Genomic DNA, 19,846 nt, shown 5'->3' with positions numbered 1-19,846 from the left:
CGGTGCAGGCTCGAAGGGCCGAATGGCCTACTCCTGCACCTATTTTCTATGTTTCTATGTTTCTAAATATGTTTGCTTCTCAGAAATCCAGTGTTCAGTTCTCCACTTGTATTTTCCTCAGGAGTTTAAATTTTGATTACTTTTTACTAATCTGTCAATCCATAATTTGCACTTGAGTTTCTAATTGGGGTGTAATACTAAACTGAATAATTCACTTAGAATCTTTTTTATGATCCTTTTGCTGTATATTATCAATAACTAAATTATTAATCTGATTTGCTAACAGTAACAATAAATGTTTTAGTATTAACAGAACACATTCTGGATCCAAAAATATTGAAATAGTGAGATTTTGAACTGAATTTGACTTTTAAATATAATAGCAAGCTGGGTGAATAGCACTGACTTCTTGGGTAAACACAAGCTGTTATACATGAGAAAGTGAGTTAAGTGGATTTAGCTTTGAATTTTTGGAACTTCAGAGTTGCAGCAAAGTTTGTCTATTTCTAGAATGAGCAAGCACAAAATAATGCTTGGAATTATATATGCATTGGGAGATGCTGTGGTGTTTTTGCATTTTGATGTATGGTTGAAAGTGTGGTTACCAATGCAGTTGCCACCAGGCTCATATTTTGCTCAGATTTTTCAGAGTTTGTGAACGTACATGTTTCAGCAATTTCAGAATTTCTGCAGATGCATGCTTGAATGCCGAGGACCCGAAATGGCTGTCAGAAATGGACAGTCAACATAGTTCAATGACTGAGCTCACTTTTGGACTCGTCATCCAGTCCTTCCTTGCTTGAAGCTTCTGCAATGACTTTGAGCTAAATGAAGCAATGTTTTTCCACAGTTGTGGAGAAGATGGTGTGGGAGTCTAAGACCAGGTGATGCCAGCCTCAGAATAGAGGCGTGTCCTTTTAGAATGGAGATGATGAGGAATTCCTTTAGCCGGAGAGTGGCGAATCTGTGGAATTTGTTGGCGGCTGTGGAGGCCAAGTCATTGGGTATATTTAAGGCAGAGGATGATAGATTCTTGATTAGTCAGGGCATGAAGGGATACGGGGAGAAGGCAGGCGATTGAGGCTGAGAGGGATAATGGATCAGCCGTGATGAAATGGCAGAGCAGACTCGATGGGCCAAGTGGCCTAATTCTGCTCCTATATTTTATCGTATTATGGTCTTACTCAAGCAGTTAAGAACAGCTGTGAACTGTTCCCAACCCCACAGTGTGTCAATTTAAAAACATTTTTCCATGGTTGACTATTTAAAAAATTGATCTTAAATATCTCTATAATGTGGTGCTAATTTAGAATGTTCTAAATGCTCTTTGAAAGTGTTTAAGTTTTTAATTATTCTAGGTGATCAGCTCCTTTATCCTGATTTTGTGGGCAGGATTAGTTTTGGCAGTTCCATTTAATTTTTCTATTTATACCTGCACCTTACTATTTTCCATTGAAGAACCCTAAGAACATCATGGAAGGGAAGGTGAACATACATTTTTCCCTCAAGGCCAGCAGAGAGTGCTGTAGGCTCTTCATTGATTGCAAAATCAGCAAAACTTGTACACCAAAGTTTTAAAATCCAAATTCTAGTAGTGGGAATTTTGAAAATATCAGCTTCTCAAATTAATTCTAGCTCCTCGGTTCAGTGAGAACCGTATAAGTTTTTCTTCCTTTTTTTTTTGCATTGGCCTAGTTTATCTTGATTCCACATTTCTCATGGTCAAAGTTGTTTTCAGAGTCAGTACCAGAGCATTCCTCCCTAGTAGTTAGCACAATGCTATTACAGCTTGGGCTGTTCCAGAGTTTGGAGTTCAATTCTGGCACCGTTTTGTAAGGAGTGTGTATGTCCTTCCCATGAAATACATGGGTTTCCCCTGGGCGCTCCAGTTTCCTCCACGGTCCAAAGGTGTACAGGTAGGTTAACGGGTCATTGTAAAATTTTCCATGATTAGTTAGGGTTCATTGGGGTTTGTGAGGCTGCGGAGGTGGGATGGCTGAAAGGGCCGGCAGGACTTACCCTACACGGTATTGTAAATCAATTAATTAATTAGGATCCCATTTGAACTAATGCTGATTTGTGCTTGTTAGATTGCATTAGCAAGCATTTCGGGGTTGACTGGTGCCCATCAGGAAACAGTCCTGGGTACGCCTGGATGTAATTTCAGTGCTGCTGATGTTGCCTACCGTTATACACCTTTCCCCTACTCCCAACAGAAAATGGAACCTTTGGGGGAAATCTATGAATTTTGTTAATAACTAATTTTTTTTTTAAAAGTACTTTGTGTATGTTTGGAGAATGAATCATTGAAGTACTATCACATCAACCTCGGCCCCTCTGCTCAATTGGCCAGCAGTATGATACGTAACTCATTCGAACTCTTTTAAATTGATTTTTAAAACCAGGCCAGTGCGCCTCTGCGAGATACCCCCTTGGCTTTTCCCCTTACCCCATGGCAGCCTTTTATACTGTTGCACTTTGACACTCGAGGGAAGTGATTTGACTCATTTCACAACAGTCAGTGTGATAAAAATACAAGTTGTATGATGTGGGTAGCTGTGATCGTAAACCATGCAGGAAAGATTTTTTTCTTGTTCATATTTCACCCTTTTAATTTTCCTTTTCACTAATATGTATTTTTTGTGTTCTCAACCAACGACAACAGCAATGTCATCCATCATCATTCCTCCCTAATTTCATTGCCAGTTAATTCCTGAAGGAATTTTGCACCATCTCTAAGCAATAACACATTAGCTTTTTTACAAGAATGAAATTTACCTGCAGATTTATATAGAGAGATTGCAATTGTGTGAAGAGTTGAATCTGGATTTCAGAGTTGTACACCTGACCGTAGTTAAGGAGGAACAAATGAGAATCTTGAACTGGAGTTGAACCAAAGGTCAGCCAATGCTTACATGCATATAAAATTGTGGAATTACTCCAACTGATACACCTTTGGTGAGACAGAGTAGATCTTTGGGTAATTGTGATTTTAATAATAGGCTATTGTTTCAATAGAGAATGCCATTTGTGATCCCCTTGCCAAGGAACATATTTGCTAAAATTATTCCTTTTATTGGACACACTTTGTATTTCTGTAGGTCTGAGTCCAGTCTGTTATGAAAAGTTCACAAAATGTCAGGGAGAATGATGATTTGACAAAAAGGAATATTTGCAAAATGCATGAACACTTATTGTATTCCTGATAGCATTTACTACAAAAGGTTAATGATGAGGGTACTGGAATTATTGTTAAATCTACTCCTAGAATTACTGTTTGGGCAATACGCACAAAATGCTGAAGAAGTCAGCGGGTCAGGAAAGGAATAAATGGTCAATTTTTCGGGCCGAGACCCTTTCTGAAGTCCTGAGGAAGGGTCTTGCCTGGAAATGCCAACTGCTTAGATTATGAAGACACGTAGTCCCTTTTATTGTCATTTAGTAATGCATGCATTAAGAAATGATACATTATTTCCTCCGGTGTGATATCACAAAACACAGGTCAAACCAAGACTGAAAAAAACTGACAAAACCACATAATTATACATATAGTTACAACAGTGCAACAATACCATAACTTGATGAAGAAGTCCGTGAGCACAGTAAAGTTCAAAGTTTCTCAAATGTCCCACATCTCACGCAGTCGGGAGAGGGAAGAAAAACTCTCCCTGCCATGCCGACCACAATTCGACTCTGAATCATCCGAAAACTTTGAGCTCTGATCAGCTCTCTGACACCGAGTACTGAATGCCATCTCTGTCCGAGCGATTCGACCTCTTTCTCGGTCGCCAAAAGCAGGCAAGGCCAGGGATTTTGAGGCCTACCCTCCGAAAGATTCCCGACCACACAGTAACAACAGCAGCGGACGGGCGTTTCAGAAATTTCTCCAGATGTCCCTCTGTGCTTTCACGTCCACTCTCCATCAAATCAGAATTGTCCACGGCCCCTATTTAACAGATACGACATCATTTTTCACCAGAGAGCTGCGCACGCGTGGCGCGCTGCCATCTTCTCCTCCCGCCTTCCTGCTTATTTCTTTCCATAGATGCTGCCTGATGTGTTGATTTCCTCCAGCATTTTTTTGTGTGTTGCTCTGGATTTCCAGTATCTGCAGAATCCCTTGTGCTTATGAATTACTGTTTGGGAGCTGTTTGTGGCTACCATTTGGTCTCCTGAGTATAAACGCTGGAAACTTGTTTCTTTATATCTTGAGTGTTTCAGAGAAAGCAGGTAAACAAGTAAGCTTCGTGTGTATTTAAACTAGTATATACAAGTTGCATCTGGTACTGTCAAATTTTCATATTCTGAATCAGGAAGTAAAACAAAATTAATGTTTTACAAAATCAATAGCTTAATTCTGAGTGTCAGAATCAGGTCTGGACTTTTATGTTTTCCCAGTCTATATTTTTCTCAAACTGGGTGATTTTAAAAGTAATGAAAAATGTAGTTTTGACTTTAATGTAATTCGCTGTCATCTGTGCTAGTTAGTGACCTTTGATTAAGGAGCCCTACCACCCAGTAGACACCCTCTTCTTATTACTACCATCTGGGAAGAGTTACAGGAGCCTGAAAGCACACACTCAACGTTTCAGGAACAGCTTCTTCCCCTCCACCATCTGTTTTCTGAATGGACAATGAACCCATGAACACTACCTCCCTATTTTGTTCCTTTTCTGCATTACATTTTTTTAAATATTTGTTAGAGTATTTTGTATGTATTGTACTGTACTGCTGCCTCAAAACAACAAATTTCATGACATACATCAGTGATAATAAACCTGATTCTGACATTCAACACAGTTTAATGTACCCCCATTCATTGTTTATAGGTGAAAGTATTCCTTACCAACTAATTTTATTTATTGGTAATGCTTATGGCAAATTTTCATTGTCACCCAAATTTCAAGTGGCTTTCAGTTACTATACTCAAATTCAAGTTTTAATTTCAAATAGTTGCTTCATTTTGCTTCTAGTCTAAAACCAAGAGTGTACTGGACACGGACCCTGAAGCTCAGGCCTTGTTGGAAATGATTGGAAAGACGAGGGTGAGTGATGGACTGCGAGATCCTGGTGGAGATGAAGAGAAAGAATGAAGTGATTCCTGAAGATCAAGTGCAGAATAAATAGTATGATGTCACCATTATTCCTTAGAAGAGGAGAAATCCTAAATGAACCAGCTGATAAAGACAATCTTCTGTTTAAGAAATAATAATCAAACAAAACGCATTAAAAGATTTGCTTATTTTTATGGCAGAAGCATCGTCAATTGATTCCTGAGCTGTGTTTTATGCAAGGTAACAGCAATTAGATGATTCTGATCTGAACATAACAGATTTGCAGGAAAACAGGAGGAAAGGAAGATCTGGGTACTTTTTCAGAGCAAGAAATTCCACCTAAGTTATTCTACCTATTTCAGTATATTTCACCCATCACCTAACTGAGTAGCGCAAATTGAATTTGTTGCGATTGTTAAGGCATAAATTGCTAAGGATGCAAATATGTGTACCAAATTAATATTTGTCTTGGATGGGAGGCTTCAGATTTGTAGTAGATTTTCTATATTTAATCGACAATTTCATGATATGGAATTTAATTACATTGTACTGTGATTAATACAACACTACTAACTGCAAAGTGTTTCATTTAATACTGCTTCATTTAATAATGATTTAATCTGTTTTCATAAGTGTCTTCACAAAGTTGAGTATGTTTAAAAAAGACTATATTCATGCTCAGTATTGAAACATCTATGTTTGTTCTATAAAATGGTTTTATTTATGACATTTCTGGGATGGTATCAATGCAATTAGTGATTCTCATCTTTTTATGAATATTCTTACATTAATTCTCAAACTAGCTCATGAATATCCGTTATCCATAACCTATAGTTTCCCTTTATTGCTCCTCATTTTCTTCTGTTTGCTGACTTCCACATTTGCAGGAGTCAGTATAATGTGCATCATGAGGAAATAGAGGATCTGATTTAGAAGAACCACTAACAGGATGCATAATGAACAGGCCATCCTGCCTTTTGAACCATTATCAAGGTCAGGGCTGATCTTATACCTTTGTGCCATTTCCTGAATTTCTCTATATCCTATGATTCCCTTAGCATCCAGGAATCTTATCAACGTCTCTTTTGAATTAATTCTATGACAGAGTCTTCACAGTTCTCTGTGACAGTGATTCATCACATTCTGAGTGAAGAAATTTCTCCTCAGCTCAGCTGTAATGTGCCTTTACCTTGGTCTACAACCTGACCAGCATCCAGGGAAACATTCTTCCTTCTTCCAGCCTGTCCTATAGGAAGTTTGTAAGTTTCACTGAAATCTCCTCTAAATCTGTAGGGTATACAGAAAACATCTACTTAATCTCTCTTCACCTGTTACCTGAGGAATCACTCTGGTGCCTCTTAGTTGCTTTCAGTTTATGAATAGTACAACATTTCTTTGGTAAGGAAATGAAAAGAGTATCCAGGTATGCTCACACCAAGGCCTTGGTCTTTGCATTAAGATTTCCCTAATTTTTGTATTCAAATACTCTTGTAATAAAGGCTAACACACTATTAACTGACATAATGTCTAGTTGCACCTAAATGTGGTGTTTTGAACAACAAAACAGCGAAATTTCTCAGTTTTTGGTTTGAATTAATGTTACATTGAATATGACAAATAGGATCAAGTGCATGGATAGAAATGGAGTAAAATCTAAAATACAGCACTTGTTATATTGAATTTGAACTATTAAACCCTGCTTTCTGTAGTCATAACTGAAATACCACAATGTGTTAGCAATAGAGAGAATGGTAGAGATAGGATTTTATAATAACACAGGACATTTGGTCCATTGGTTCCATTATGGCTTCTAGGGGAGAAATTACAACTGTTCCATTGTCCCTCTCTATCTCCCTGTATTCACTTATTGTCTCTCGCCCATGTCCATCAATGCCCTTTTGATTCTTTTTGACATTAACCTACTCTGAAGATTAACTTACAGTAATTGATGAACCTAACGTGCATTCTTGGGAGGAAGCTGGAGGACCTGCGGGCAACCACTGGGGAAGTGTGCAGATTCTGTCCAGACAGTACACAAGGGTAAGATTGAATAGATGCAAGTCAGCAGCATTAACAATTGCAAAATCATGCTGTCCTAAGCGCGTGCATCATTGACCTGATAGATTAACTGATTGATTTTTTTTCTCTGCACTGATGCTGATTGACTACCCAATTTTTAAAGGTGCATTGAGTCCTATTTCTCAGAAATTTATTTCTGAGAAATAATCTATATTTGCATCACTTTTAATTCTGGAGATGACTTGTAGTCTGAAGGTTTTTATTACAATTAGATACATACTTTTTAGACAATTAGTCAAATCTTTAAGAGAGTTTTATGATGACAAAAAGAAAGGGTCTTAACAAATAAACAAAATTATTTCCAAAGTAAACAGCTCCATCAAATCTGTTCATTTATTTGAGGAAAATTTAGTATACTTGCATAAAGCTTTGTACAAGATGTCTCGCACCACAAGATGATACTTTGTATCAATAGAAATGGTAAATGCTTGGCTAGAATCTGGTTTCAACCCCACAATCCAAATCTAGTTTATCACTGGAGGTATTTTCACGGTTAACAGATATTACCCTCTTGAGAAAATCTGTAGATGCTGAAAATCCAAAACAGCACACACACAATGCGGGAGGAAGTCAGTAGGTCAAGCAGCATTTATGGAAAAGAATAAACAGTTGATATTTCTGGCTGAGACCTTTCTTTACCCTGACTTTTTTTAAAACTTAATTTTAAGTAGTGATCTGGGTAGTGGTAGTGTCGAGAATACTGGAAGTTTGTAGATGATGCTGAAGTTTTGACAGCTGACAGTGTAGTCAAATTTCAGATGTATTCAGATGTGTTGTAGAATGGGAGATGGTGTTTAATTTGGTGTTTTGTATGTTGGTTGGATCAATATTATAAAGAGATTATGAAGGAAAAACATACGTGTGATGCTGTTTGCAGATTATGAAACTTCAGTGACTTATGGAGAAACTGGCAAAAGCTATAGTTAAAACTGGAAATGATTGGAAAAACAAAGAAACTCTACACTTTTTTTCTAATGAATTATCAATGATCAGAAATTAACTGAGGCGGCTTGAATATTTCTAGAATTTTCTTTATTTCAGATTTCTGGTATCTAATGTAACCCAATCCTTTGCTAACTTTATATAAAACTATATCAATGGACTGTGAACATTTGAGACGCTGCCTGTCAGAGTTACCCACGCCCAGTTTTAGTTTTACTCTCTGGTGTTCCCTGGACTTGGAAACGGTCCAAAGGAGATTCAGAAGAATGACTGCCAACCTAAAGATTCAGAGCTCATATAACAGACTTGAAGATCTTTGTCTGTTTGCATTTAAGAACTAAACTTTCTCTACCCAAGTCAAAGTTGGTCCCAAATTGAGTACAACTTGGGGGAAACTTACATTCTGCAACTTTCTTTGTATTCAGCAGACGACCTTATGGTGCCACGTCCACTGAATGTCTGCTGCTTCTGGTGTTCCTAGCCAATCTCCCAACCAAGTACTTATTTTGAATCTGCTGAGTTTGAGATTTGTTGGAATCAGGTGCCCTGATACAGTTTGTTTCATTTCTCTTTTAATTGTCTAATATCTCTATAAATTATTTAGAAATGTACTTTTCCACTTGCTACTTAGCCAAATTTAAAAGTTTTTCCATGACTTGTTATGTTATTGCACTTAACCATTCTGGGAAGATTTGAACACAATGGAATAGATACTCTAACAAAGGTTCAGTATGGGCCAATTCCCCAGTGGAATTGACTCCAGACAACATCCATGCAAAGGTGAAGAAGAAAATGGAAAAAAAAAAGCAATGGGATGCATAAATATCAAAGGGAGAAACCAAACAGTGAGTTTCAATATTCAAACTTTATGGTTTTGTGACTTAAAACACATACAGACAGCTATAGACTATAATCTCAAATGTCTTTGATCCAATTTCCTCCTATTCAAAATGCTCCAGATTGATTTAAAACTATTTGTAAATTCTTTCTAAACTTCAATATTTTCTTGCCTAGTTTAAAAATATTCATTGAAAATTCAGACTGTTTAATTTGAATTTGGTATGAAAAATATTTTGACTTTTTGGCTAATTACTGTTCGGTACTGTATCATGTATTAAAGCTAACCATGTGCAATTCATTGATTAATGTAGAAACAGAGTCAGAATTGCACAGACTTAACAGGTCCTTTGTCCCAACTTGTCCATATGTATCAAGTTGTCCACTTGAGCTATTCCCAGTTTCTACAGACACTCCTATAAATGATAACTGTGATGTTTAAGCAACTTGGAAAATGAATAGAATGGGAAGTAATTAACTCAGTTGTCATTGACCAAACTTGAAATACCAACATATACTTAAAAATTGGCTTGGAAGCTTAAAAAGTAAATTGAGATTTAAGTGCACCCCAGACTACCTGTTTTGTTGGACAGTGTACTATTATTCACAAATTCCTAGCTACCCTCTGATTAGGGAAGTCAATGTCACTCAGTGAATATTACTCAACTAGAAAGGAAATCACAATTTAATCTGAACTCCATAACACCTTTTGTACAATTCAATTCATCTTCCTGAAAAGGTTCATTGATAGAAGTCAACCCATTTTCACCAGGGAATCAGCTTTATTATTGCAGCAACTGGTTGTGTCCTTCCAAGGGTGAGAACCTATAGTCATTTGGAATCTTATATTTAAGGAGATAAGTCATTGCCCTATTTACCAAAAAAAGTGTTTGTTTTCATTTGTTTATTTAAGTGCACTAGTGTGAATGAGAGATTAGTTTGTTAAATAAATCTAAAATGGAAAACTGTACTAGTACCAGCAATAGTGATCACAGTGTCCATCAAGTTCACTAGAGAGAAAATATTAGAACATTTTCTGCTCCTTAACTTGTCTGGATTTATATGCGTGCTCTCAGATAACTGACCTAAAATGGTCCAGGAAACCATCTGGTACAGTTATAGAATGATTATAAATTATAGCCAAACCAGTGTAAAAATATTAAAAATAATCAACAATCTTCAATGATTACCAAAGTTTTTGTAAATTTAGAAACTACAGTTTATTGAAGTGGTGCAAGATGAGAAATGTCATAAGTACATAGTTCTTCCAAAATACGAGGGGTGATTGATAAATTCATGACCTAAATTAGAAGAAGTCAATTTTAGAAAACCTAGCGCATTTATTTTTCAATATAGTCCCCTCCTCCTACTTACACACTTAGCCCAGCGGTCGTGGAGCATACGGATCCCTTCTTTGTAGAAGTCAGTGTCTTGAACCTCCAGAAAGTGGTCCACAGCAAGGGTGATTGATAAATTTGTGGCCTAAGGTAGAAGATGAGTTATTAACTTCAGACTTTCTGCATAATCACTCAAAGAGTTGACCTGCACTTGTTTGTAACGAGAGCTGTATAACTCATCTCCTTCTACTTCAGGCCACGAACTTATCAATTACCCCTGCTGTGGACCACTTTCTGGAGGTTCAATACGCCAACTTCTTCTACAAAGCAGGGATCCGTATGCTCCACGACCGCTGAACTAAGTGTGTACATGTAGAAGGGGACTATGTTGGAAAACAAATGTGCTAGGCTTTCTAAAATTGACTCCTTCTACCTTAGGCCATGAACTTATCAATCACCCTTCAGATGAGATTTCTTGATTCATAAATTTTGTTTTCAAACATTTTTGTTGATAGCATCAAAAGGGCATGTTGTGAAATTGCTGCTGAATGGAGAATTGGACTTGCATTTTAAAAAAAAGTACAGTAATGGAACAGGCCTACTGACCCATAATGTCTGCACTGAACAAGACACTAAATTAATCTAATTCTCTTCTGCTTGTACATGGACCATATCTCTCCATTCGCTGCATATTCATGGCAATCTAACACTTCTTAAAAGTCACTATTTTATCTGTTTCCACCACATCTCCCAGCCACCATAAATCTTTGAATTCCTTTATCATCTCTACCCCTCCACCCCCAGTAACCTCATTCAACTCTGCAGTGATCTCTCACTTTTCCAAATTGCCATGCACTGTAAGAATGCCTATAAATCCACAACTCTGGGAAGAAATTGAGAAACTGGGATGTATTCCTCCAGCAATTGTCACAACATTCCATTTAGAATGTATTAACTTAAATGCACTCTTTACAAACATTAAAAAAAAACACTTGTGAGAATTATAGTAACAGCCTGTGGACATGTATCAACAAATAAACTGAAAATACTTAGAAACCATAGAAAAAATACAGCACAGAAACAGGCCTTTTGGCCCTTCTTGGCTGTGCCGAACCATTTTCTGCCTTGTCCCACTGACCTGCACACGGACCATATCCCTCCGTACACCTCCCATCCATGTATCTGTCCAAGAAGCCTCCCCTAATGTTCCCTTTAAACTTTTCCCCCTCGCCCTTAACCCATGTCCTCTGGTTTTTTTCTCCCTTTGCCTCAGTAGAAAAAGCCTGCTTGCATTCATTCTATCTATACCCATCATAATTCTATATACCTCTATCAAATCTCTCCTCATTCTTCTACGTCTCAAGTCCCGGCAACATCCTTGTAAACCTTCTCTGCACTCTTTCAACTTTATTAATATCCTTCCTGTAATTTGGTGACCAAAACTGAACACAATACTTGAGATTCGGCCTCACCAATGCCTTATACAACCTCATCATAACATTCCAGCTCTTATACTCAATACTTTGATTAATAAAGGCCAATGAACCAAAAGCTCTCTTTACGACCCTACCTACCTGTGACGCCACTTTTAGGGAATTTTGTATCTGTATTCCTAAATCCCTCTGTTCTACTGCACTCCTCAGTGCCTTGCCATTTACCCTGTATGTTCTACCTTGGTTTGTCCTTCCAAAGTGCAATACTTCACACTTGTCTGTATTAAATGCCATCTGCTATTTTTCAGCCCATTTTTCCAGCTGGTCCAAGTGATCTTGATGATAATTTTTAAATTGCACCGGCTGTGTGTTCAATTACTGATCGTGTGTCTGAGGTAACGGTGGTGTTGAGGTTCAAAGTACAGCAATGCTGGGTATCAAACCATTATTGCATGTTGATTAGCCAAAACAATTGATCTAACAATTGATTCTTCTGCTTTTTACTTAATCCCTCAAATATTTTCCAGTGTGCTTGTTTGATAAAAGTGCTTGGGTAAAGTTTTAGAACCAGTTTGGCAATGTTCATTCTTAAAAATGCAAGGACTGGAGTCAAATTTTACACCTTCAGTATTGTAAATATCCAGTGTGTGATTGGCTGATATGTAGCATTCTGCATGGCCCCTTTCCAAGTCTCACTCACTTTCCTTGCCATTTTGTGATGAAGATTTGCAAATAACAACATTCCCTAATCCAATTTAGGTTATGTAACATCGTTAGTACCTCCTGGAAACAAAGGCAGTCCCCTTGAGTGTAATTTCACTGATTCAGTAGAATAAGTCTTCATGTCAATCAGCATTACATTTCACAAACCTTTAAGTTTCATAAAATGGAGGTGTACGTTCCTGTAACATATATTTAGTAGGTTCACGAGGTTAATTCCCGGGATGGCGGGACTGTCATATGTTGAAAGATTGGAGCGACTGGGCTTGTATACACTGGAATTTAGAAGGATGAGAGGGGGATCTGATTGAAACATATAAGATTATTAAGGGATTGGACACGCTAGAGGCAGGAAACATGTTCCCAATGTTGGGGGAGTCCAGACCAGAGGCCACAATTTGAGAATAAGGGGTAGGCCATTTAGAACTGAGTTGAGGAAAAACTTTTTCACCCAGAGAGTTGTGGATCTGTGGAATGCTCTGCCTCAGAAGGCAGTGGAGGCCAGTTCTCTGGATGCTTTCAAGAAAGAGTTAGATAGAGCTCTTAATGATAGCGGAGTCAATGGATATGGGGGAAGGCAGGAACGGGGTACTGATTGTGGATGATCAGCATGATCACAGTGAATGGCAGTGCTGGCTTGAAGGGCCAAATGGCCTATTCCTGCACCTATTGTCTATTATCATTCCAATTTATATGGATGACTTATCAATTTGGACTAGTTTTCTTTTCAGCAGCTGCCAGCCATATCCTTTCAATTAGCTTCAATAGCTCCAAAGCAAAGAACACGAAAGAGGCCAAGCCAATCAAGAATAGCAGATCTGTAAAAGATTAAGAATGCAATCAATCTGATTAGTTCCTAAAGAATAAACAGAATGCTGAGTAGATTCTTACTTCAGTAGTATTTTAGACCAAGTTATTTATAATGTATATATTCTTTCAGGATAGGATAAATAAACTTTGAGAATTACTGTACAATCTGAACCTTAGTTGCTGGACACAGGTGCGACTAAAAATCTTGCTGTATACTACAATATAATAAAGATTCTGTTTTAACTTGCATAATTAATTTCCAAGTGTCATTTTCTTCTACGTTCAGTTTGTTGCACTTTGTCCATATTTACTATAATGGTGGAAAATTAACCCAGCATTTATATCCCATCCCTATAGCTAATAACCACTTTCAAAATGATTGCTTTATTTTCTAGTATTAAAAGATGAAATACTCTGCCAAGGGATTAAAATCAGGTTTATTATCACCAGCATGTGACATGAAATTTGTTAATTTAGCAGCAGCAGTTCAATGCAATACATAATCTAGCAGAGAGAGAGGAAAATAATAAAACTAAAACAATAAATAAAGAAGAAAATCAATTAGGTATATTGAATAGATTTTTTAAAATGTGCAAAAACAGAAATGCTGTATATTTTTTAAAAAGTGACGCAGTGTCCAAAGTTTCAATGTCCATTTAGGAATCGGATGGCAGAGGGGCAGAAGCTGTTCCTGAATTGCTGAGTAAAATAAAATTAACTTTACTGGAAACAACTTAAGTACAATAAAAGCTAGACTATGCTCACTGAACAGAGATATAAAAATAGGGAACATTTTTCTATAAAATAAAATTTTGAATGTAAATAAAAAATGAATATGCACTAAAACCCCTCCAATTACATACCAAGTGGCCCAAGGTTCTCCGTTTGGAAGACTCTTTGTAGAGGCGGGAAATAGATGACAGCCATTTGCCCAAGAAGTGAGCCAAGCACCGTGTAAGCAAATACGTGGTTACGGAATAGGCCTATTTCACATATTGATTTTGTCTAGAAATGAGAACAAAATTGGTTCAAATTATGTGAATCTTTATAACTCAGTGTTAAGACCCACATGCATTTTGTATTTACTTCTGAAAACCTGCTATGTAAGGATGTTATCGGTTTTATTCAAGTGGTAGGCAATAGCAATCTTCAATGTAAAAGTCCAACAGCATACCTTGATGTTTCAATTGAATTACCATTGCCATATATCTCACTGGGATATTGCTGTTGACTAGAAACTCAATTGGATCAACTATATCACTGTGGTTGCAAGACCCAGTCAGAGTTTGGGAATCCTACAGCAATTGACTCGCCTTCAGACCAAAGCCTTTTTTTCCATCTACAAGGCAGAAATCAGGACTCTGAGTCTGCAACTCATTAGAAGCACAACACAATCTGATCAAAACAGCTCACTGACTAACATCTCATTGAACCCCAATAACAGTCGCTTCCTACACCTCTGACTTACAGTGTGAACCATCCAGTGCCAGTAATTCTGCAACCTGAACCACAGAGAGCTATATGCTTCATATGACACAGGTACATGGAAACATACATTGAAATATCATTTTGTATCAATGACCAACACAGCCAGAGGAGAATGCTGAGGCCAGCCTGCGAGTGTCACCACACTTCCAGTGTCAAACTAGCATGCCCACGACTCACTAACCCCAACTGTACGTCCTTGGAATATGGGATGAAACCGGAGCACCTGGAGGAAATGCACATGGTCACGGGGAGAATATAGAAACTTATTACATCCAGCCCCGATCGGGGGTTGTTGGTGGTGTAAAGTGTTGTGCTAACCACTACACTAGTGGTGATGTCTGTCTTATCCAATGATGACAGGAAACCTGAGTGGGACAGTATTTAAAGCAGAAGAGCCATCACACTGGGGCAGTTCCATTCCCTCAACTTTGCAAGTCTGGGTCAAGTGGTTTCAAGTAGTGCCATGTCACAGTAAGGAGAGCACATGGATGGCACCACCACCACTAGCGTACTCCCCTAGTCACAAACTATTTAATATTGCTGTTATTTCATTTTTGCTCACTTTAGTCCTGGAACTCTTTATCCAGCATCTTAGTGTTGGTACTTTCAGCTGATTGGACTGTGGTGATTCAAATGAGGGCTCATCACCTCCTTCACCGTTCAGTTAGGGATGGACAATAAAAGCTGATGTAGCTAGCTAAACCATACCCTAAAGCAAAAGGAACAAAAGCCAAATGGTATAATATGATCCAATACTTCATTTGCATGTCGAAGTGCAGATGTGGTCTTGGTTTGACTTGTCACTCAAAAGGTGGCTCCTTCCTTGGTAATATGCCAGCTTAGAGTTTGCTTGTCATAAGAATAAGACATGAATACAGACCCTGGTGTCAAGTGCTTCCATTAAAAAATTGACACTTAAAACTTACACAGATCAATTCTAAAATAATTAAGTATTGCCTAGTACCTGTGAGCGGCAACTTAGAGCATTGAACATATCGAAGAAGACAAAACAGGTGAATGTCATGGTTGTGGTCCTTGAGGAAATCTTCCCTTCTGGAAGCTATTTTAAATAAAATAAAAGATTTAAGGTTACATAACCATAAAATTAATAGAGGCATAGAGCAATACAGCATGGATACAGGCCTTACAGTCCAACAAGCCCATGCCAACCATGGTGCCTACCTAGTCAGTCCCAATTTTCTGCATTTGTCCCATATCCCTCCAAGCCCTATCCTAGTGCTTCTTAAATGATAGTATTGTAGCTACCTCAATCACTTCCTCTGGCAATTCGTTCCATACATTTGTCTCCCTCTGTGTGATAAAGTCCTTTCTCTATCCCCTCTCAACCCAAGCCATGCTCCCTAGTTCTGGTATTGCCTACCCTATCATCCACCTTATCTAACCCTCCCATAATTTTAAACATTTCTCTAAGGTTATCCCCATTCTCATGTTCCAAGAAATGAAGACCTACCATGGCACGCCTCTCCCTATAACTCAGGTCCTCTAGGCCTGGCAATATCTTCAGATCCTTTCCGCACTCTTTCCAGCTAATACTCTTTAAGACTACCGCTCATCTCAGCCTTTCAGGTAGACTGAAATATAGAAAGAAATTAGAGACTGAAATAAAAGCAAAGAGTGCTTTGCATCCTCCACACATTGGGCGGGCCATGATTAGGTCGGTTGCTGGGGTGACATAGGCCAAAAGCCTACTCTGTGCTGTAGTGCTAAATAAATAAACAAACAAACAAAAACAAATAAATAATGAACCAGATTCTGATTCTACATGATCTAAAAGCACAGCTGGGAACTAGGCACATTGTAGAATCAATGGGAGCATTTTAGTGTGGCCTCCACTGTGCAATGGCACAGAACACATTGAATTCTGAAAGACATCCCCATTTTTTCACTTCTCAATTTACAAGTGGGTTATCATTCCCCAAAATAATAATGAACAGGTTACATTTTGTAGAGCATTGATTGAATAGAGGAAGCATGAATATAGATTATTTGATTGAGATTCAGACAGTTAATAATAGATTATTTATTAAAGTTTGTAATTGTACACACCTCTTTCCAATAAACAAAAAGCGTACCACTCATCATTATAACTGATGAGAATAATATTTTCATAATTAGGCTCTTATTCAGAATAGAGTCATTCATATTTCTTGGAGGCTGTTTAATTGCATTCTTATCAACTGGTTCAACACCCAAGCTATTGAAAGAAGAGCAGAAATAAATTATCAGCCAAATGCAGATCCAACATGCTTAATTTTTAGAGAGACACAAGAGACTGCAAATGCTGGAATCTGGAACAAAAAATAAACTTTATTTATTTTCTACTCATCTGGATGCTCCATAGTCAACCAGAATTATTAATTCTTTGGTAAAAATATATATTGAGTATATGAGAAATGGAAGGGATGGTGGGATTTCTCGGAGGTCTGGTACAGAGTCAATGATCTAAACTGATACACTTATTTTTTTTTTGCATGTATTGAGGTGCAGTGAAATGTCACCCATAGAGATCATTTCATCACATTGGTACATCAAGGTAAAACAAGGCAAAAACAATAAGAAACTGCAGAAAATATTGTTATAGTTACAAAGTGCTGTGCAGGCAGACATTAAGGTTGCAAGGCCATAACCGTTAGATTGTGAAGTCCAGAGTTCATCCGTTTCACAGTTCAAAGTAAATTTATTATCAAAGTACATGTACATATGCAACCCTGAGATTCATTTTCTTGTGGGCATACTCAGTAAACCCAGAAACCAATAGAAAAGGGCGGACAAACAACCAATATGCAAAAGATAACAAGCCATGCGAATACAAAAAGAAAGAGAAAGAAGAAATAAGCAGTAAGTATCAAGAGCACGAGATGAAGAGTCCTTAGGCTGTGAAAACAGTTCAGTGTTTGGACATGTGAAGTTGAGTGATGGTATCCCCACTAGTTCAAGAGCCTGATCATTCCTCAACCCAGTAGTGCGAGTCCTAAAGCTCCTGTATCTTCTTCCTGATGGCAGCAGCAAGAAGAGATCGTGACCTGGCTGGTGGGGTCCCTGATGATGGATGCTGCTTTATTGTGACAGCGCTTCATGTAGGTATGCTCAATAGAAGGGAAGACCTTATCGCAATGAGATAGGTGATTATACATCTCAATTCATATATAATAGTATTTACACTGGTATTTAAAACCTTAATTCCCACACCACCAGGTTCAGGAACAGCTATTTTCCTACCACTTTAGTGGGATTTTGGGGTCCAGATCTAAAGCCCCCAAAAGGTGGCTATACAGATTGGTAAAGAAGGCATTTCAAATACTTATCTATATCAGTTGAGGCATTGGGTTCAAGAGTTGGGAAGTGACATTGCAGCATTATAAAACTAGTTAGGCTGCATCTGGATTATTGATTCAACTCTGATTGCCTCATAGGATGTTCATAAAGACCTTGGAGAAGGGGCAGAAGAGGATTACCAGGGTTCTGCCTGGATTAGAGGCCATGTGCTATTAGGAGAGGATGGACAAACTTGGGTTGTTTTCTCTGCAGCAGTGGCAGCTGAGGGGGGATCTGGTGGAGATTTAAAGGGTTATGAGAAACACAGATGTGCTTCTCACAGGGATGAAATGTCCAATATTGGAGAACATATATTTAAGACAGAAGGGTGTAAGAGAGGTGTGGGGCAATTTTTAAAATATAAACACAGAGTGGTGGGTGCCTGGAGTGGTGGTAATAGAGGCAAATACGACTGATGCTTTTACATAGGCACAGAAATGTGCGGAGAATAGAGAAGTATGGACATTTTGTAGGCAGAGGGGATTAGTTTAGTTAGGCCTCTAGTTTCTGGTTTAATACATTTGGTGCAACATTGTGGGCGAAAGGCCTGTCCCGGTTCTATGTTACTTTGAGGTTCTTGAACTGACCTACACTGATGTCTTGTTTTGCAGAGTCTTTTTCTCTCATTATCTTGTAAAACAGTATAGTGCACGGCTGCGTAGAGATACCAAAGGAGGTGTAAGGTGCTCCATCCCTTTGCTAGCTGCAGGTCACCCTTGGGTGAGATGTAGCACCTGCTTAGCCCCCTTCCCCCCCACACCCAAATCACAATCATGTGATGCCTTGGGAGCAGGTGGTGTGGACGGTCATATGAGCAGCTCGTGCATATCATAACTCCCTGTTATGTGACCACTGACCCCAGGCAGATGGTCTCTGAAGAGTATTGATAATAGCTGGGGTCACCTGTCTTGTAAAGACACTGCCCAAAAGAAGGCAATGGCAAGCCACTTCTGCAGAAAAATTTGCTAAGAAAAATCATGATTGTAGACCATGATCGGAAGCGGAAGAGGAAGAGGATGAGGATGTGGAAGTGGAAGGATTTCTGTTCTGTGTGTTGTCTGAATTTACATGCCTATGAAGCTGCTGAAAGCAAGTTTTTGTTGTACCTATACTTCACTCTACTTGTGTACAAGGCAACAAACTTGACTTGGCTTGACACAATGACTTGGAACATCTCAAGTGTATTTTTATTTCTAAGTCCAGTGTTTACTCTTCCTGAAGGTTTTACTTGATATATAGCAGTGTTAGGTTAGAATATCTTGAAGGATCTTGAAGAATAGGCTCATGCTGCATGGAGTTTTGCAGAGCAAGAGGTGGTCTATGGTGGTCTCCAAGACTATGAAAGGGGAGGTGATATTATGAGAATATTTCCCCTGGTTAGTGAATCAAGAGCTAGTGAGCATTCTTGTAAAATAAGACTATTCATTAAGATAGGGATGAGGAGAAATTTCTTTATTTGGAGACGGCACAGTAACAGGTCTTCCTGCCCACCCAGATACATACTGACTAATTATCCTACTAATCTGTATGTCTTTGGAACATGGGGAAAAAACAGAGCACCCAGAGGAAACCCACATAGCAACAGGGAGAACATACAAACTCCTTGCAGTAAGTGTTGGAATTGACCTGGGTCTCTGAAGCTGTAATAGCATTACACCAACTGCTGCACTACTATGCCATCCCATATTTCTTTCAGAAGATTCAGAATCTTTGAAGATCTGTACCCTGCACAAGTCATGAGTATATACAAAGTTGAGAGAGACAAGTTTCTCCACCTTGAGGGAATCACGAATGATAGGGGTTAGATAGG

General features: G+C 38.4%; 2 protein-coding genes across 9 annotated transcripts in view; one reads left to right on the top strand and one right to left on the bottom strand.

Moving 5' to 3' along the window:
• The window catches only part of meak7 (MTOR associated protein, eak-7 homolog), a 62,276-nt gene extending 52,056 nt beyond the window's left edge, over positions 1-10,220 (top strand). For all 4 annotated transcript variants that reach the window (XM_063067162.1, XM_063067159.1, XM_063067161.1 and 1 more), the window contains exon 10: positions 4,974-10,220. In XM_063067162.1, the coding sequence (XP_062923232.1) occupies positions 4,974-5,093 (120 nt within the window). In that variant the 3' untranslated portion in view covers positions 5,094-10,220. The remainder of the gene's footprint in view (positions 1-4,973) is intronic.
• LOC134356302 (calcium-transporting ATPase type 2C member 2-like) overlaps positions 3,432-19,846 on the bottom strand; it is a 73,464-nt gene continuing 57,049 nt past the window's right edge. The window contains exons 24-27 of one of the 5 annotated variants that reach the window (XM_063067153.1): positions 16,768-16,915; positions 15,665-15,760; positions 14,076-14,217; positions 3,432-3,946 (exon numbers count right to left, since the gene is read on the bottom strand). In XM_063067153.1, the coding sequence (XP_062923223.1) occupies positions 3,723-3,946; positions 14,076-14,217; positions 15,665-15,760; positions 16,768-16,915 (610 nt within the window). In that variant the 3' untranslated portion in view covers positions 3,432-3,722. Of the gene's footprint in view, positions 4,305-10,654; positions 13,221-14,075; positions 14,218-15,664; positions 15,761-16,767; positions 16,916-19,846 lie in introns of those variants that run through there. The other 4 variants (XM_063067156.1, XM_063067155.1, XM_063067154.1 and 1 more) reach the window with 4 other exon arrangements.

The sequence above is a fragment of the Mobula hypostoma genome, chromosome 14 (genome assembly GCF_963921235.1).
Source record: "Mobula hypostoma chromosome 14, sMobHyp1.1, whole genome shotgun sequence".
Lineage (NCBI taxonomy): Eukaryota > Metazoa > Chordata > Chondrichthyes > Myliobatiformes > Myliobatidae > Mobula > Mobula hypostoma.
Note: the sequence above shows the minus strand (reverse complement) of the source record. Positions and strands in the feature narration are given on the sequence as shown.